The sequence below is a fragment of the Oncorhynchus mykiss genome, chromosome 27 (genome assembly GCF_057628025.1).
Source record: "Oncorhynchus mykiss isolate SJ-2025 chromosome 27, ASM5762802v1, whole genome shotgun sequence".
NCBI classification, from domain to species: Eukaryota; Metazoa; Chordata; class Actinopteri; order Salmoniformes; family Salmonidae; genus Oncorhynchus; species Oncorhynchus mykiss.
The window spans coordinates 16675949-16696869 of record NC_143048.1 but is presented as its reverse complement, the minus strand read 5'-3'; the positions used below and the strand labels follow the sequence as shown (position 1 = coordinate 16696869).

Here is a 20921-nt window from a genome sequence, read left to right as displayed (position 1 = left end):
GAATTGATGAGTCCTCATTGGCAATGATGTGTTTCACAGAGAATGACTCTGTCCTGTCACTATGAGTGGCTACTGACTAGCCATTTATGCAGCTGTCATCAATTTTTAATATTGTCCGTGCAGTAACTCACACAACTAATCATATGGTAATTTCACTATATTTTCCTTGCGTTGATATTGATCAACCACCAGTCCAAGGAAAGAAAAAATATAAAAAAATGCAGTCATCTCATGAGCCATACTTCACGGTTCGTACTAGCTAGCCAGTCAAAAGTTAGTTGAGAGAGATTGAAAATTCTTAAACTTGTCATGTCATTGACTCAGACCCAGTTTGATGCCTGTGCTTGTCCAGTGTGTTGTCCTACTCTGTTGTCCACTCCTGGTTAATGGCTTATGAACACACACACACACACACACACACACACACACACACACACACACACACACACACACACACACACACTGCTGTAGTTTGGAAATGGTGTGAGCGAGCAGCTCTTTGTGTGGTTTGCTGACTCAACCTGCCTGTCTGATCCTTGATGGTCTGTGGTGTCACCGCTCAGCTGTAGATGTAGCAGGCAGCAGGGTGAGGCTTCGCTGCCCCTCTGCCCTGGGGCTGTGTGTGTGTATCATTACTCATTGTGTATTTATTCCTTGTGTTATTATTTTTTGATAATTTCTCTCTTTTTTTTTTATCTCTGCGTTGTTGGGAAGGGCCCGTAAAATAAGCATTTCACCTGTTGTTTACCAACACAATTTGATGGTGCAGCAGGCACTTTTAGTTAACTCTCACCGGAAGCTCCAGACATAGAGGGGCACACGGGGTCCTACGGCTGCCGAGATCTTTGGATCAGACTCCCTGAGGGGAAAAGAGAAAGAGCTTCAGAAAGAGCTTCAGTCTTCTTCTGCATACATCAGCCCACCATGCATACTGCTTATTTGTCCACTGCCTGTGTTCCAATAGAGCTGAGTTGTACAGCTGTAACGGGTACAGTAAACAAGGCCATGTTATCCTGACAGTATTTTACTGGGTTAGGGTTCTGGATTCACAGTTCATATCTGCATTCTGCACAGACTACATGCTTTTAAATACTTTACTTTTCCCTAGGGAACATTTAATCGGAATGGCTGATTAATTAGGGCCGATTTTCAAGTTTTCATAACAATCGGAAATCTGTATTTTTGGGCGCCGATCTTTAAAACATTTTTTTTTTGATACCTTTATTTAACCAGGCAAGTCAGTTAAGAACACATTCTTATTTTCAATGACGGCCTAGGAACGGTGGGTTAACTGCCTCGTTCAGGGGCAGAACGACAGATTTTCACCTTGTCAGCTCGGGGGATCCAATCTTGCAACCTTACAGTTAACTAGTCCAATGCAATAACGACCTGCCTCTTTCTCGTTGCCTGTTACGCGAATGCAGTAAGCCAAGGTAAGTTGCTAGCTAGCATTAAACTTATATTATAAAAAACAATCAATCATAATCACTAGTTAACTACACATGGTTGATGATATTACTAGATATTATCTAGCGTGTCCTATAATCTCACTGAGCATACAAGCATACAAGCATCTAAGTATCTGACTAAGCGGTGGTAGGCAGACGCGTAAACATTCATTCAAACAGCACTTTCGTGCGTTTTGCCAGCAGCTCTTTGTTGTGCGTCAAGCATTGCGCTGTTTATGACTTCAAGCCTATCAACTCCCGAGATTAGGCTTGTGTAACCGCTAATAGCGCACGCTGTTGTCGTTGTGTTGCTGGTTCAAGCCCGGGGAGGAGCGAGGAGAGGGACGGAAGCTATACTGTTACACTGGCAATACTAAAGTTCCTATAAGAACATCCAATAGTCAAAGGTTAATGAAATACAAATGGTATAGAGGGAAATAGTACTATAATAACTACAACCTAAAACTTCTTACCTGGGAATATTGAAGACTTGTGTTAAAAGGAACCACCAGCTTTCATATGTTCTCATGTTATGAGCAAGGAACTGAAACGTTAGCTTTCTTACATAGCACATATTGCACTTTTACTTTCTTCTCCAACACTTTGTTTTTGCATTATTTAAACCAAATTGAACATGTTTCATTATTTTCTTGAGGCGAAATTGATTTTATTGATGTATTATATTAAGTTAAAATAAGTGTTCATTCAGTATTGTTGTAATTGTCATTATTACAAATAAAAAAATACGGGGAGTGTGGCGAAGTCAGGTAGGAGACCTGCGCCAACTCCCCGTGCTTACTGTGGAGAGAGAGGGACCGGGCAGGCACCGTGTTATGCCGTGAGGCGCACGGTGTCCCCGGTGCGCAGGCATATCGGCTGGGCTAGGTTGGGCATCGAGCCAGGTGCCATGAAGCCGGCTCAGCGCATCTGGTCTCCAGTGCGTCTCCTCGGGCCGGGGTACATGTCACCAGCCTTACGCATGGTGTCCCCGGTTTGGCCGATTAATCGGTATCTGTCAAGTTCTGACCTTAGTTCCTTTGTTTTGTCTTTGTTTTAGTATGGTCAGGGCCTGAGTTGAGGTGGGCAGTCTGTTTGTTTTTCTACGTTGGTTTGGCCTGGTATGGTTCTCAATTAGAGGCAGGTGTCGTTAGTTGTCTCTGATTGAGAATCATACTTAGGTAGCCTTTTTCCACCTGTGTTTCGTGGGTGTTCATTTTCTGTTTAGTGTTTTTTCATTCACCTTACGGGACTGTTAGTTTGTCTTTCACTTTGTTATTTTGTATTTGTATAGTGTTCAGTTTATTTTATTAAAAATATGAACACTTACGACGCTGCGCTTTGGTCCTCACCTTTTCCACCAACGACGACCTTTACAGTATCGGCTTTTTTGGTCCTCCAATAATCGGTATTGGTATCAGCGTTGAAAAATCATAATTGGTCGACCTTAAATTTGTGGTGTCAGATACAACCACGTACAAGTCATTACAATCACACATAACAGTGCATTTTCCATTCTCACTTTGCATTTTGCCATGTTTTCCTGCTATTATATGACCATGATGGAAGGGTGTGAAACATAGTTTTATCCATGCTATTAATATGTTGGATCAGGCCTGTACAGCGCGTGTGTGCTCTCTGAATAGCCAATGAGTTGTGAGGTTGAGTTGGCTTACGGTGTGTGATGGCTGTAGCCCCGGGGCTATGTCATTTGAAGGGTGGGTCTGACATTGGGCATGATTGAGTTTTGCCACAAATCGGCCTGCCAAAATGCACAATCTCTATCTGCTGAAGAAGAACAGAGAGCGTGTACAGACAGAAATTCAGCTGATGTGGCGCTCTCCACTAAAATCTTAAATAATACTGTTATAAAATGTAATCCGTCTCAGTACTACCATCGTCTTGTTTTATGACACTTGTTTTTACGTTAGCTTCCCTTCTTGCCACCCCAGAGATATTTGTTTCATACTTTATTATCAAATGTGGAAATAAACATTATATAGAAATGAATTTTGTCTGTAACTTTTAGAATTTCCCTTTAGGCGAACAATTAAAGCTAATGTTTTCACCAAGTCTTCACTGTCGACACAAAAAAATGTTATCTTCTGCTCCTCTGCATTGACGTCATCTCGTCTCCCTACACTGATGTGATAGTTACCACGGTAATTCAGCTGTGCCTGTGTTTGTGTCCTAATCACTTGCTGTCCTGTCAGAGCCTGTGAAGTAATCAACTATTCTTCCCCACTTCCATGGAATAAAAAGGCATCTGGCTGCATTGTACACACTGCATGTGTCCGAAATGAAATCCTATTCCCTATATAGTGCACTACTTCTGAACAATGCCCTATGGACCCTGGTCCAAAGTAGTGCACTGTAAAGGGAACAGGTTGAATCTGGATCGCACCCACTGTACAGTGATGGTGCTCTGATGGAAAAGTTTCCATGAAAGCCTTTTTACCCCCAGGTTCACTGGTTGCTGATGACAGATATCAGTTAGCAGACCACCACCCCCTATTTACCTCAATCTAAAATCTATTTTCAGCTATTCACTGTATAATGGGACTATGTTTGGACAGTACAGGAGGGATCATTGCTTTCTCCTGATTGCTTTCTGTTAGTAGCATACAGGACTGAATAAGAAGTTTTGATATGTTTTTGATTTTTCAAGTAAGGCTGTAAGTCGATCAGAATAGGCACTACAAGCATAGGGAGTCTTTTCCATGGAGATAAAAACTAAATTTATGGTCTGTTCACTCACAAGGCAATCATCACTGCTTACATAGAAGTGAGTTACAGGCTTTGCCTGCCTTTTCCACCTTATCAAGCTGCCAAACCCCAGTGACTTGTGATACTTTATCTTTTCATCATCAGTTATGTTTCCATTAACACTGTCCAGACTTATTAGATGTGTTTCACTCATTTTACAGAGGCAGCATCAGTTGAAGCTAAAGCTGTTGACCTGAAGATACAGATATCAATGTGACAAGCATGACCTTGGGGAGTTAATGCAAGTGTTTAGGTCTTAGGCAAGGTTACTCATCACGCGAGCATGGTTCACTGAAACACCTCCCTTACAACTGCTGCTTTCTCAACCTCCCATGTTTTCTTTTACAGGCTGTATGCTGTGTTTTGGCCAGTCGGCTTTTTTCCGCTTCAACCACCCAGAGGAGGCGTTCAGGATGAAGAGCATGATGCCAGGGGGAAGCAGGGGCTCCGGTGGGAACTACAGAATCCACTCAGGTAATATAGTACTGTCACAGGTAATACAGTACTGTCACAGGTAATACAGTACTGTCACAGGTAATACAGTACTGTCACGGGTAATACAGTACTGTCACAAGTAATACAGTACTGTCAGGTAATATAGTACTGTCACAGGTAATATAGTACTGTCACAGGTAATACAGTACTGTCACAAGTAATACAGTACTGTCACGTAATATAGCACTGTCACAGGTAATATAGTACTGTCACAGGTAATACAGTACTGTCACAGGTAATACAATACTGTCACAGGTAATACAATACTGTCACAGGTAATACAATACTGTCACAGGTGATACAGTACTGTCAGGTAATATAGTACTCTCACAGGTAATATAGTACTGTCACAGGTAATATAGTACTGTCACAGGTAATATAGTGCTGTCACAGGTAATACAGTACTGTCACGTAATATAGTACTGTCACAGGTAATATAGTACTGTCACAGGTAATATAGTTCTGTCACAGGTAATACAGTACTGTCACAGGTAATACAATACTGTCACAGGTAATACAATACTGTCACAGGTAATACAATACTGTCACAGGTAATACAATACTGTCACAGGTAATACAATACTGTCACAGGTAATACAATACTGTCACAGGTAATATAGTTCTGTCACAGGTAATACAGTACTGTCACAGGTAATACAATACTGTCACAGGTAATACAATACTGTCACAGGTAATACAATACTGTCACAGGTAATACAATACTGTCACAGGTAATACAATACTGTCACAGGTAATATAGTTCTGTCACAGGTAATACAATACTGTCACAGGTAATACAATACTTTCACAGGTAATATAGTTCTGTCACAGGTAATACAGTACTGTCACAGGTAATACAATACTGTCACAGGTAATACAATACTGTCACAGGTAATACAATACTGTCACAGGTAATACAATACTGTCACAGGTAATACAATACTGTCACAGGTAATATTGTACTGTCACAGGTAATACAGTACTGTCACAGGTAATATAGTACTGTCACAGGTAATACAATACTGTCACAGGTGATACAGTACTGTCACAAGTAATACAGTACTGTCAGGTAATATAGTACTGTCACAGGTAATACAGTACTGTCACAGGTAATACAATACTGTCACAGGTAATATAGTACTGTCACAGGTAATACAATACTGTCACAGGTGATACAGTACTGTCACAAGTAATACAGTACTGTCAGGTAATATAGTACTGTCACAGGTAATACAGTACTGTCACAGGTAATACAATACTGTCACAGGTAATACAATACTGTCACAGGTAATACAATACTGTCACAGGTGATACAGTACTGTCACAAGTAACACAGTACTGTCAGGTAATATAGTACTGTCACAGGTAATATAGTGCTGTCACAGGTAATACAGTACTGTCACGTAATATAGTACTGTCACGTAATATAGTACTGTCACAGGTAATATAGTACTGTCACAGGTAATACAATACTGTCACAGGTAATACAATACTGTCACAGGTAATATAGTACTGTCACAGGTAATACAGTACTGTCACAGGTAATACAATACTGTCAGGTAATATAGTACTGTCACAGGTAATATAGTACTGTCACAGGTAATACAGTACTGTCACAGGTAATACAATACTGTCACAGGTAATATAGTACTGTCACAGGTAATACAGTACTGTCACAGGTAATACAGTACTGTCACAGGTAATACAATACTGTCACAGGTGATACAGTACTGTCACAAGTAATACAGTACTGTCAGGTAATATAGTACTGTCACAGGTAATATAGTACTGTCACAGGTAATATAGTACTGTCACAGGTAATACAGTACTGTCACAGGTAATACAATACTGTCACAGGTAATACAGTACTGTCATGACACACTCAAGGTATAGGCCTACTGTTGTATGAAAATCAAATGTAGATGTTACAAGATACATTTTGTGATCACTTCCCTTGAACCCTTTCAAATTCAATGCTAGCATAATATTCAGAATACATGGCCGACGTCAGTTTATGGCAACCAACGTTGGAGTACAATGACACACACTGAATATAAACTTCTGGGGTATATCTCAAAGTAAGCAAAGGGTTAAAAGGCAGGTATTATAAAGACATTTTGAATACCCCGTCAAATGAAAAGACACTGAATAAACAGGGCTTCACTTCCTGCACCCAAGGTCCTTGTTTCTGTGTCGCCACAGATGAATGGCTCAGATTGTTAGTGGCAAAGGAAGCAGCTCCCTTACAGGTGCTGAGTTCCACACGCCACAGAAGAGTTCCACACGCCCTATTGCCTTTCCATTTCTGGCCTGGGTGGAGACAGGGTGCAACAGAACCCTGGCTGCCTGGCCTGCTGGCCCTGGTTTCACACCATGCATGTTTTATGAGCATCTCATTCCTCTCTAGGCAGAAGTGTTCAGCTGCCTAGCCCTGCCCTGTCCTCTCCTCGCAGGCACAGTGGAGTGTTTCCCCTTGGCCACCTTCGGGGGATCTGTCCCAGCATCTTGTTATTTCCTTATTTTGTTGCTTGTTGCCGACGTGCCACCGGTGATAAGTATAGCGCATATACATATTGGGTGTTTGGATCTTCCTGGTTTGGAAATGAATGCTTTTCACTGTTGTTTAAAGGGCTTAATTTCTCCTTAGATGTGTATTCCTTGGTGAGGTCGGTAGAGAGTCTCTGTTCTTACCCTTGAAGTACTTAAACTGTGGATTTATTGCGTGTCACATTAAGGTCGATAGATTTGATTTATGAGTATGATTTCTAAGACATTTCTAGCGCTTGCTTGGTAACACAACCCAGTCACCAACAGTACATTGCAGTAGGCCTATACAGTAGTTCAGCCACGCTCAGTGAGCAGCTCTGACACATTTCCTACCAGGCTCATTCGTATGCCAGCCAGGCAAGCTTTGTTGGCTAAGCACTGCTTATTTTAAGTTGAGGGGTATCTTTTACTGTTTCTATTTTTAAACCTCCACCCTATTCTTCCATCTTCCACTTCCTGTGTGTTTCCTCAACCTTTCCTGCACCGCACCCTTTTCCCTGTGTATTTTAGGTTAACAGAGGGGATTTAAATGCCCTCTTTATCTTAATGATCTCCTAGCTTCATTCTTAATATTCCATAATTCCAAATGGTTGGGCTCTGCCTAGAACGTCTGATTTAGCTTACACATTCTACAACTGTTTTTTGATGTAGTCAAAATCCCTCAGGTCATTGTCTATGCAGTACAAATTACAATAGGCAAGGAAATACAGTGGGGCAAAAAAGTATTTAGTCAGCCACCAATTGTGCAAGTTCTCCCACTTAAAAAGATGAGAGAGAGAGGCCTGTAATTTTCATCATAGGTACACTTCAACTATGACAGACAAAATTAGAAGAAAAAAATCCAGAAAATGACATTGTAGGAATTATTTATGAATTTATTTGCAAATTATGGTGGAAAATAAGTATTTGGTTAATAACAAAAGTTTATCTCAATACTTTGTTATATACCCTTTGTTGGCAATGACAGAGGTCAAACGTTTTCTGTAAGTCTTCACAAGGTTTTCACACACTGTTGCTGGTATTTAGGCCCATTCCTCCATGCAGATCTCCTCTAGAGCAGTGATGTTTTGGGGCTGTTGCTGGGCAACACGGACTTTCAACTCCCTCCAAAAGATTTTCTATGGGGTTGAGATCTGGAGACTGGCTAGGCCACTCCAGGACCTTGAAATGCTTCTTACGAAGCCACTCCTTCGTTGCCCGCCCGGGCGGTGTGTTTGGGATCATTGTCATGCTGAAAGATCCAGCCACGTTTCATCTTCAAATGCCCTTGCTGATGGAAGGAGGTTTTCACTCAAATCTCACGATACATGGCCCCATTCATTCTTTCCTTTACAAGAATCAGTCGTCCTGGTCCCTTTGCAGAAAAACAGCCCCAAAGCATGATGTTTCCACCCCCATGCTTCACAGTAGGTATGGTGTTATTTGGATGCAACTCAGCATTCTTTGTCCTCCAAACACGACGAGTTGAGTTTTTACCAAACAGTTCTATTTTGGTTTCATCTGACCATATGACATTCTCCAAATCTTCTTCTGGATCACCCAAATGCTCTCTAGCAAACTTCAGACGGGCCTGGACATGTACTGGCTTAAGCAGGGGGACACGTCTGGCACTGCAGGATTTGAGTCCCTGGCGGCGTAGTGTGCTACTGATGGTAGGCTTTGTTACTTTGGTTCCAGCTCTCTGCAGGTCATTCACTAGGCCCCCCTGTGTGGTTCTGGGATTTTTGCTCACCGTTCTTGTGATCATTTTGACCCCACGGGGTGAGATCTTGCGTGGAGCCCCAGATCGAGGGAGATTATCAATGGTCTTGTATGTCTGCCATTTCCTAATAATTTCTCCCACAGTTGATTTCTTCAAACCAAGCTGCTTACCTATTGCAGATTCAGTCTTCCCAGCCTGGTGCAGGTCTACAATTTTGTTTCTGGTGTCCTTTGACAGCTCTTTGGTCTTTGTCATAGTGGAGTTTGGAGTGTGACTGTTTGAGGTTGTGAACAGGTGTCTTTTATACTGATAACAAGTTCAAACAGGTGCCATTAATACATATAACGAGTGGAGGACAAAGGAGCCTCTTAAAGAAGAAGTTACAGGTCTGTGAGAGCCAGAAATCTTTCTTGTTTATAGGTGACCAAATACTTATTTTCCACCATAATTTGCAAATAAATTCATTAAAAATCCTACAATGTGATTTTCTGGATTTCTTTTCTCATTTTGTCTGTCATAGTTGAAGTGTACCTATGATGATGAATTACAGGCCTCTCTCATATTTTTAAGTGGGAGAACTTGCACAATTGGTGGCTGGCTAAATACTTTTTTGCCCCACTGTATATCACATTGTAGATAACGTGGAAGACTCAATACTATATAGCCTAGGCATATTATTAAATGAAATATGAATGACAGTATGATTTCACACTAGTTTCAATGTTAATGTCACATGCACAAGTACCGTGAAATGCCTTTCTTGCTAGCTCTAACGCCAACCATGCAGTAATCGATAACATTGTAATACTAAAAATAACAAGGTAGAACAAAAACACACTAGATATAAAAATAAGAACAACACGATAAAGTAAGCATACTATATACAGCAGGGATCATGAACTAGATTCAGACGCTGGGTTGGCCCTCTCTGTTGTGGTCCCATATTCTTTTCATTTTTTAATAATGGATTTAATGGTGCTCCGTGGGATGTTCAAAGTTTCTGATATTTTTTTATAACCCAACCCTGATCTGTACTTCTCCATACCTTTGTCCCTGACCTGTTTGGAGAGCTCCTTGGGCTTCATAGTACCGCTTCCTTGGTGGTTCCCCTTGCTTAGTGGTGTTGCAGAATCTGGGGCCTTTCAGAACAGGTGTATGTATATATACTGAGATTATGTGACAGATCATGTGACACTTAGATTGCACACAGGTGGACTTTATTTAACTAATTATGTGACTTCTGAAGGTAATTGGTTTCACCAGATCTTATTTAGGAGTTTCATAGCAAACGAGGTGAACACATATGCTCACCACTTTTACGTTTTTATTTTTTTTACATGGACATACATAAAATGCAACAAAATAGGAAAAACGCCAAGAGGGTGAATACTTTGCTAGGCACTGTATATGATAAACAGAGTAGCAGCTGTGTGTGTGTGTGTGTGTGTGTGTGTGTGTGTGTGTGTGTGTGTGTGTGTGTGTGTGTGTGTGTGAGAGCAAATGATGGAGTGAGTGTTTATATGTGTGTCGGAGTATCAGTGAGTGTAGTGTGTAGGGCTCTGTGAATATGCATAGCGACAGTGCAAAAGAATGAATCAAATCAAATCAAATTTATTTATATAGCCCTTCGTACATCAGCTGATATCTCAAAGTGCTGTACAGAAACCCAGCCTAAAACCCCAAACAGCAAGCAATGCAGGTGTAGAAGCACGGTGGCTAGGAAAAAACTCCCTAGAAATGCCAAAACCTAGGAAGAAACCTAGAGAGGAACCAGGCTATGTGGGGTGGCCAGTCCTCTTCTGGCTGTGCCGGGTGGAGATTATAACAGAACTTGGCCAAGATGTTCAAATGTTCATAAATTACCAGCATGGTCGAATAATAATAAGGCAGAACAGTTGAAACTGGAGCAGCAGCACGGCCAGGTGGACTGGGGACAGCAAGGAGTCATCATGTCAGGTAGTCCTGGGGCATGGTCCTAGGGCTCAGGTCCTCCGAGAGAGAGAAAGAAAGAGAGAAAGAGAGAATTAGAGGGAGCACACTTAAATTCACACAGGACACCGAATAGGACAGGAGAAGTACTCCAGATATAACAAACTGACCCTAGCCCCCCGACACATACTGCAGCATAAATACTGGAGGCTGTACAAATACAAAGTTCAACTCATATAGTTTGTGTAGCCATTTTGTTAGCTATTTAGTTTGCTATTTAGCAGTCTTATGACATGTGGAATTGAAGCTGTTCAGGAGCCTGTTGGTGTCAGACTTGGTACAGCTTGCTGTGTGGAAGCAGAGAGAACAGTCTATGGCTTGGGTGGCTGGAGTCCTCCTTTCACACCTCCTGATATAGAGGTCCTGGATGACAGGGATCTTGGCCCCTGTGATGTACTGGGCTGTCCGCACCACCCCCTGTAGCACCATGTGATCGAGGGCAGTGCTATTGCCATACCAAGCAGTCATGCAGCCTGTGAAGATGCTCTCAATGTAGAACTTTATGAGGGCCCATGCCAACCCTTTTCAACCTCCTGAGGGGGTAGAGGCGCTGTCGCACCTTCTTGACAACGGTGCACGTGTGATTTGGACCTCCTCCAGTGCAGCCCCGTCGATGTGGATGGGGACATACTCCCTTCCCCGTTTGCTGTCATCCATGATCAGCTCCTTGGTCTTACTGACGTTGAGGGAGAGGTTATTGTTGGGGCCCCACACTGCCAAGTCACTGACCTCCTACCTGTAGGCTGTCTGACCTACCTGTAGGCTGTCTCATCGTCGTTGGTGATCAGGCCTACCACTGTCGTGTCGTCAGCAGACTTGATGTTGGAGTCGTGCGATGATATGGTGTGTGGGCCTCCCACTATAACTCGGGAAGCCATGCAGTTTATTAGGCTACAGATTAAATAAGTTACAAGGAACTTCCCAGGGTTTTGTGAAAGTACACGGTGATGAGCTTGATGCTGCTTTCCAATAAATATTGAGGGTCTTATTCTGGTGAAATGATCGATGCTTGACTGCCATTTGACAAATACAAATATTTTCCTTCTTATCCATAATAATCTCATCATGTAGACTAGCCTACTGTACTCACACAGCCTACCTGCACTGTATCTGCGAGCTGTCGGCTAGAGCGCAGGTGCCCAGACCCAGGTAGGCACATTTGCCCAGACTCAGGTAGGCACATTTGCTATTTAGCTATTTAACAGTTTTTGTGACAAAACTATAGGTAGAGTTGAAATGGAAACACATTATTTTTATTTGGTACATGAAAACTTAAGCAAAAAAATAAACGTTGTGTGCACTAGGGCATCACGCACTGATTTGTATCCACAGAAGTCTGTTTGGTGGAAACAGCACTGGTGTGAAAATATGCATATTTTATTTATGAAGATTCTAGGATATTTGCATGAAAATCTGTCACTAATTGGATGGAAACCTAGCTACTGTTATGGTCTTTAATTAAAATAGCAAAAATACATTTCTCAAGCACATATTCAACCAGTCTGGGAGTGGTTTGAGTCAGGGACCTAATTGCAGGAGTCTAACGAGAGCGATATGTAACATAGAAACTAGCTGTTATTGGAAGAGGTTTGAAATTCTCTTTGTTATTGGTCTATTTACTTTTACCTCCTGGTGATTCCGCCAGGCAGGCCAAAACTCCACCCATACTAAACAAATTTCAGGCAATCTTTTCAAACGGCACTTACTCTCAAACTGTATTATCATAATTTACACTATTTCACAGTAATATTCCAACCTCATAGTGTGGAAATATATTTTTATAAAGCATATGCAAATCACGTTTTTGACTGCTTTGCCCCTTTAAGAAGAAAAACAGACGACATAGTTGCCGCCCCGGTAAATCTAGCAGGCGGTCACATCAGCACCGTGGACAGGGAAGGGAGGGGGAGCGAGCAAGCAGGATAGCGGCGCCTGGCACACGAAACCCGGCTGGAATATCACGTCGGCAGAGGCTCTCTCAACCTTCCCGGGTGCGGAGACCCGGGTAGGCTACAACAGGCTTCGGTAAAGGCAGCTTTATTGAGGTAGGAATGCCGGGCTCCAGCGTTTGGATTTTAGCTGGGCTATAAATCATTATAAACGACTTAGTCGCAAGATTACCCATTCATGTCAGTACTGATAATTATTATTATTGGCGCTTTGGTGTTGGACATGATGGGGTCCGTCCAGGGACAGAGAATAATGTATTTTCACGGTCATTATCTACGTTTTAGACATGGGCCTATTCATATTCTGAGACGTTTGACAAACGAAATGCTGGCGACGACCATGTGGCCTGCTGAGAAAATAACGGGGGAAATGAATAACCAAATAACCGAAAAATATCCATATAATTGTAATATACACCAAAATGTATTGGGGCCATATGGTGGTCGTGCTGTCACTCAAAACGTCATGTTGCTTGGATAGTTTTCTGCTTAGCAGAAGAAGAGCTCTGGTTGAGTCATTGTAGAAAGACAGATAGGCTACTCCCAGCTCTTTACTGAACAAATAGTGGTTATGCATTATTTGTGAAGCCACTTCATCATCCAGGGCGATGAGATCATCTTTATGAATAGAACGCAAAATCACATGGGCTATTTAATTAAGATGGTTATTTAATGCAGTGATACACAGTAGCTTGTTTATCCTGGACTGAAAGTAGCCTATTTGAAGGGGATTAAAACCGAGCTGGATTTAGAATGGCTTTCACGTTTGGCATGTGCATGATATAGACATGTCACAGAAATGTGTTCACATACATATTCGCTTACACACAGTACATATTTCCAAATACAATAGTTGCCAAAGATGCATGATCTCGCTAATTTGTAATGTACTGTACAGTGACATTGTAGCACTATGACATCTTATGGCAAGGTATTTTTGATTGTGATGTCTTTTCTTTACAATATTTACATTTTTAGACAATAGAAAATAGCCATAGACAAAAGTCAATAGACAACTGAACAGTCCACAGACATGGATCCACTAACCTAGACATGACATTGTCTGTGACTTAATGGTCAACCTTCAACTTGAAGACAAAAACACAAACTCAGTCCTACATAAATTCCAACAAACATTAATGACATCGTACTCGCTTACATGTTCTCACCATATCCATGTCATGTCTGAATGTAAACCCAACTGGATGAATTTATATATATATATATATATATATATATATATATATATATATATATATATATATATGTTTGGTATACTCAGTGTGTGTGTGTGTGTGTGTATATATATATATATATATATATATATGACTGAGTATACCAAACATTTAAGAACACCTTAATATTGAGCTGCACCCTCCGATCCTTTTGCCCTCTGAACAGCCTCAGTTTGTCATGGACTTGAAAATGGTGTTGGTGTTGAAAGCGTTCCATAGGGATGCTGGCCCATGTTGACTCCAATTATTAAAAATGTCTTTTTTAATTTCACCTTTACAAGTTCTCATTTACAACTGCGACCTGGCCGAGATAAAGCAAAGCATTGCGACACAAACAACAACACAGAGTTACACATGGAATAAACAAACGTACAGTCAATAACACAATAGAAAAATCTATATACATTGTGTGCAAATGTAGTAAGATTAGGGAGGTAAGGCAAGGCCAATGCTTCCCACAGTTGTGTCAAGTTGGCTGGATGTCGGACCATTCTTGATACAAACTGTTGAACATGAAAAACCCTGCAGCGTTATTTTCACATGCATCAGATAGGTGCAGTGGAATGTGTTGTTTTCCACGGTCAGACATAGTAGTACAACGCCTGTGGAGAAAATTAAGGTTAAGTGTCTTGGGGATTCGAACCAGCAACCTTTTGGTTACTGGCCCAACACTCTCACCGCTTATTTCTATTAGAGCCTATAAGCATATCATATTAATACCATAGGTTACACCTGGATGTCCCCTTGTGCTCCCTAATCTACCACATTGACATTATGGCGAGGCAGCGAGTTGCCTGAGATTTCGATTGAATTACCACTGTGCCCTGGCGTGCGCTGCTCTTCAGCCACACACTAAGTGGGTTATACTGGCACATTTTCTCCTCAATCTTTATCTTTCCAAAGCCTGTCTTTTGCGGTGTCTGTCTGTCTGTCTCTCTCTCTGTCTCTCAATTTCAATTCAATTCAAGGGGCTTTATTGACATGGAAAACGTGTTAACATTGCCAAAGCAAGTGAGGTAGATAATATACAAAGTGAAATAAACAATCAAAATGAACAGTAAACACTACACATACAGAAGTTTCAAAACAATAAAGAAATTACAAATATCATATTATGTATATATACTGTGTTGTAACAATGTACAAATCTCTGTCTGTCTGTCTGTCTGTCTCTGTCTGTCTCCGGTCTGTCTGTCTGTCTGTCTGTCTGATTGTCTGTCTGTCTACCTCTGTCTGTCTGTCTGTCTGTCTCTCTGTTAATCTTTCTCTCTGCCTGTTTCTCTCACTCTTTCTCTGCCTCTTTTATCCCTCCTTTTTCTCAGTAGCATTTCTTCATGCAAATTGTGGGTTGGGTAAATTAAGTTGGGCAGCAGGTGGGTTTAAATTTAGAAGCGCTTTAAGATAATTGATGGATTGAAGTGTAGCCAACCTATAAAACTTAAGTGCCAATTGTAGGTACTTGTGCTAAGGGCTTTGGTTAAATCATATAAGTAACAAGGCACTTTATATTAATGAGAGGTGATGCAACCGTAAGATACAGTCCATTTATGAACTTTATGGTGCATTCATTTCTCTCAACATCTCATTATCTATTCAGCTCTTAGAGCCTATGCCTGTTTCTATTTGTTTTCAGGGATATACCATACTGTACATATTGCACATTTTGGTATCTATACTGTATAATATATATATATACCGTATATATTGCAGTGATCATAGTCTTTACTCATAGTATAGCCTAGTGAGTGATCATAATATTTACTCTGACCACTCTTTACATGTATGTGTACTGTGTAGTAGGCCTATGTACTGTATACCTGAGACTGATATTAGTTATGTATTCTCTACAGATACAGAGGGCCTGGTCAATGGGAACCATCAGTCAGGAGCGTCCCAGTCGCGCCACCCAGCCCCCGGGGAGAGAGACTCCCGCTCCGAGCATAGTGCCATCGTCAGCTCCATCGAAAAGGACCTCCAGGACATCATGGACTCCCTAGTCATGGATGATCCCCAGCCTCCCTCTTCAGACCACCCCATCCCCCACTCCCCGCTGTCCCCCATGGTCAATGGAGGAGGCCGATACCTCCTCTCCCCTCCCACCAGCCCAGGAGCCATGTCTGTGGGCTCCAGCTATGAGAACACCTCCCCACCCTTCTCCCCCCTGTCCTCTCCCTCGGCGGCCAGCAGCGCAGGCAGCTACACCAGCCCTTCTCCCAGCGGCTGCCTGGACCCCCAGGACCCATCCCTGCCCCCCGTGCCGGTCCGCTCATCCAGCTACAACTACACAACTACACCACCCATCCCTCAGCCAAGGACCACACTGACCAACTACAGCCCTGGAGGCGGGGTGCAGAGGGTTCCTGAGAGCCCTAGGCACCAGAGAAAAGGTCTCCTGGAGGCCCCCCAGAGCCCCAAGCCAGCCCGCAGAGGCCAGAGCCTGGACAGCCCAGGGGGGGTGGGTTCAGAGAGCCCTAGACTGACCCACCTATCTATTGCCTCAGCCGATGCCGGGTACATGGGCAGGAATGCAGTGCCAAGTAGCCCCAGATTCACGGCCAAGTTCCCCTACACCACCTCCTCCCCATCCAGTCCAAGGACGAAAGCGGGAACCATCCTCCAGGAGCGCCCGGCCAGCCCCTTCAGAGAGCAAGTGGACCACTCCCTCACCTCCAGCCCTTCCAGACAGCTGCTATCCCAGCACAGCAGGGCCTTTCAGCCTCCCCTGGACCCAATCGTCCACATCATCCAGGGGGGCTCTCCACTCCAGCAGCACCACCCCTTCCCCCACCCCCGCACGCTGCAGCCCCCAGAGAGCCCTCGACTGTCTCGCAGGAACCTTGAGCTCAGCAGCGGGGCCAGCAGCATGAAGGAGCTCCCTCCTCTCAGCCCCTCCATGGCTCGCAGAGGGGTGCCTGTTCTCCCGGGGGCTCTCCCTGGAAGTATCCCCACATTGAGAACACCTGAGAGCCCATCATCATTGGGGAAGTTGGGAGTCCCGGAGAGCCCCAGGCTCCAACGCAAGGCCGAGTCCCCCGCGGAGGACCAGTTTGGCGGCAGTGTGGTCCGAGCCCGCAGCCCCTCCCCCACCTCAGGGTTGATGATGATGGAGAGCGGGGGAGGGGGGAGGAAGGCCAGCTTTGGGAATGCCCTCTCCCCAGCTTACAGCCTGGGCTCTCTGCCTGGCTCCTCTCCTCTTGCCAGCCCCAGGGGCCATAGGAAGATGTCTGGGGGCCCCCGGGATCTGAGGGGCCCCCACCCGGGCATGCGCGAGCGCAAAAACAGCATCTCTGAGATCAGCGACAACGAGGACGAGCTGTTGGAGTACCACCGGCGCCAGAGAGAGGAGAGGCTCAGGGAGCAGGAGATGGAAAGACTGGTAAGTAGAGCGGCCTGCCCTTAGCTGGATCAACTGTTAGCTGTGAGCTAGGCTAGTCGTTCACACCAATCATCATTGACCTACGTGATACAGAGATGCAGGGTAATAGCAACCTAGAAGTTATTGGATTGGTTGAACAATATTTATCCAAGTAATACTATCAATTAAATGACCATTCATTTTTCTACTGGTCATCAAGATGGTCAAGGGCAGTGGTCACCAAAAATAGGAACGCAAGCCTTTATCGTTGTTTTTTTCACAGAAATGTTTGGTGATCGACTAGGAATGCCTTGGAGATCGGCCAGTCGATCGCCAAACATTTCTATAAAAAATAACAACTATAAAGCCTTGCGTTCCTATTTACATTTTTTTTATTCCTATTTTTTAGCTACCCTTCGTGCCAGGTAGGCAAAGTGTTCCCATTTTTAACCATTTCATGTGTCTGAAGGTACAAACTCTGCCTTCCCTGTGGGCCCGGAGAGCAAATCAAGTGCACCATAGGCCTGCCGCTGGCCAATCGGATGGCTCAGATTACCATGCCTGCAGTAACATAGCACACGTAAAAGAATGTTACAGCAAAGTTGATACTGTGAGATTTGAAAACTTCTAAAACCATGACTAGAGAGAGACTGTCAACGAATACAGCAAAGAGCTGCTGTTTTTATGAGTGAGGGTAAGTTCTTACTCAGCTCTGTCAACACTTTGTTTTCAACACTTTTATAAGCCATAAAATGCACGTTCTTCCTACTTCCACTTGTGCTACAACCAGCACTGCAGCTGTAGTGAATGAGTAGGTAAGTGTATCGTTATTATTGGTGTCTTGTGTCTTTTTAATATTGAGGAATATTTCACTTTCTCTGTTCATAGGAGTAACAACATGAATTTGTGCATGAAATAATGCAGTGCGACTCAAGTTTCGCCCTCAGTTGAAAGGCAGTGTATCTTTTTGGTCAGTGTCAGCGGAGGAAAGGGAGAGCGGAGGTACGTTGAGGCGAGCCCTCAAATGGCTTCTCTGTCGCTCCGCTGTGTCTCATTGCTACAGTACTGTGTTTTTAATAGGTTCATGTTGCATAAGCTTACGTTTTTGAAGCAATGTTCAGCAAAATCTGAGCGGTGGATCTCGGCTTGCATTTTGACTCAGAAAGTGATCTGGACTCAGAAAAGGTTGGTGACCAGTGGCCTAGGGGATAACTCAGCCGCCTGGGAATATTCCCAAATCCAGCCCCTGACACTATGCTGACAGAAAAATCTCTCCCTGCTTGTCTCTCTCGCTCCACTATTTATCCAATAAAAACAACAATGAAATCAGAATGTTGTTAGATTGGCCCCCTCGTGGTTTTCACATAAGAATTAAATCAGAGTTATACCGTCATACACAACATGTTTATGATGAAGCTACTGGATGTGCTGAGCTGTATTTTGTCGTATAGCCTTTTTTTAACCACCATGTTTAGTCTGTCTCCACTCAAGTGTTCCTCCACATGACCAGTTAACCATTTGTTTAACCTAAGAGGATGGGAGAGGAGAGCACAGTGAAGTCCATATTTGTGAGGAGTATGGATTGTAAAAAAACTCTGAATCCCGACTGAAACCTTCTAATCTGCCAACGTGCGGTGACTAAACGCCCAGGTTTTTCCATGGCAACCCCATTGTTTGTTGTCCTTTTTTGCACTGAAGAGGGGGCGGGAGCGGTAGACATCTTGGATCCGTCTGTGTCCCCGATGAAGCGCCTGAGACAATGTCCTTTTATATCTGTGTGATGAATACTCGTCTGCCTCCTTGTAGGTACACCATAGCAATAGAATGACTAGATTGGGAAACCCCCCTCAGACCTTGGCAATATGAAGTTACAGTCATGGGTACATTCTATTTCTATGAGTAGGGTGCTGCTGCCAAAATAAGGGCAGTTCTTTTGGTCAGAGGAAGAATGACTTGCAACTCTGTGTACACTGGGCTATGCTCTGGTTCCCAACAGGAGCATTACTTCCATTACACAGCAGTAAAACCATGTCTGGCAATCCCAGAATGGACACAATCTGTCTCTGTCTCCTCCGTCACCCCCATGTATTGGAGTAGGCTGCTGCCCTAAGTGTAGGAGAAATATCTCTGTTCAGATTCTACGAGAAAAGCAATTGTCAGGATTGTTAAGGACAAAAAAGGTCCCCCAACCTTATCAGTTAAATTGTATTTGTGATTCTCTCTGTATGGATGGGGTTTAAATTGAAAGGGTGGTTATTACAGCGAACCATAACGACCTTTGGTCTTAACCTTGTGCCGTTAGACTGGGAAATATTGACATAGGACAGAATGTAAATAGCAGAAGGAATCTCGGGGAATGTACATAAACCATGCGGATAAGGCATGTGGTTTATGGAGAAAGGTGCTAAGAAGGGGGACAGATTGTAGGGATTTACGTTTTCTTTGTCAACTGTCGTTCTTACTTTCCAAATGTAAGACGGGTGGTTTGGCGAATTACGTAACGCCTGCGTGATTAGTAACCTTGTCTGAAGCCAGAAGGCTTGCATTTGCTCCCTGAGCAAATGCCTAGGCTTTAGCTTAGTGAGCTAGCTATCCCAAGTATAACCATATATAACCAGATTAAGATGAGCTTTGCCACTGGTATGATAGTATTTTCTTTGTTAGGAGGGATCGAGAGGGGTATTGTATGTGTTCACTGTGAACCCAGGTGTGCTCAGCTCATGCAGCACTGAATGAAGGATTTGGGTCCCGTAGCCATTATTACCATGAGCTATTTCTACATCCATTTTAATACACCCAAAGATTCTGTTCTGAAAGGGTCTTTACGATCCAGCAACTAGACACAGAAAGAACTGTGCAGAACTAAGCATGGCATAAGGTCCTTGTAAGTGGAAGGCCATAGAATCCTGCCGTGGTGCAAGATGGGGAGAAGCAGCGCAGCGAGCCTAGCGTGACACAGGTCCTCAGTGTCTCTCACAGGGATATGGGGGAAGGGGAGGTGGGGGGAGGTGTACAGTCCAATCATTGAGGCTATATTTACCCCAAAAGAGCCACACTTTCTGTACCCATGGACCATGTCTGTCTGTCTGGTCTGGTCTGTCCAAGCCAGGGGTAACTAACTACACTTTGTCGCCAAGTTATTTTCGGATGCAGTCAGTCAGACCCTGGGGATCAGTGTCATGCCCAAAGCAAGGAGGTATGCTGGGTACAGCTATCTATCCCTACAGAGGGAGGCACCACAGGCTCTCTCTGGCATCCTGAAACTATCAGCAGGGTTTATACATAAGACTTGTTTACTGTACCAAGCATACTCAATTATTTGAGTGTTCTGGAAAGACATTTGTGTGATTTGTGGACCGAGAAAACGGAAGTGTTCACCAGGGACGACCTCTGTTTGCAATGTTTACACAGCGCCTTCATTCTCTTTCATCCAAGTAT

General features: G+C 43.4%; 1 protein-coding gene across 50 annotated transcripts in view; it reads left to right on the top strand.

Annotated features, from left to right (window-relative positions):
• LOC110507155 (pleckstrin homology-like domain family B member 1) overlaps positions 1-20921 on the top strand; it is a 96618-nt gene that overhangs the window by 30875 nt on the left and 44822 nt on the right. For 26 of the 50 annotated variants that reach the window (XM_090224594.1, XM_090224596.1, XM_090224599.1 and 23 more), the window contains 2 exons: positions 4560-4685; positions 15979-17504. In XM_090224594.1, the coding sequence (XP_090080720.1) occupies positions 4560-4685; positions 15979-17504 (1652 nt within the window). Of the gene's footprint in view, positions 1-4559; positions 4686-12624; positions 12990-15978; positions 17505-20921 lie in introns of those variants that run through there. The other 24 variants (XM_090224636.1, XM_090224633.1, XM_090224624.1 and 21 more) reach the window with 5 other exon arrangements.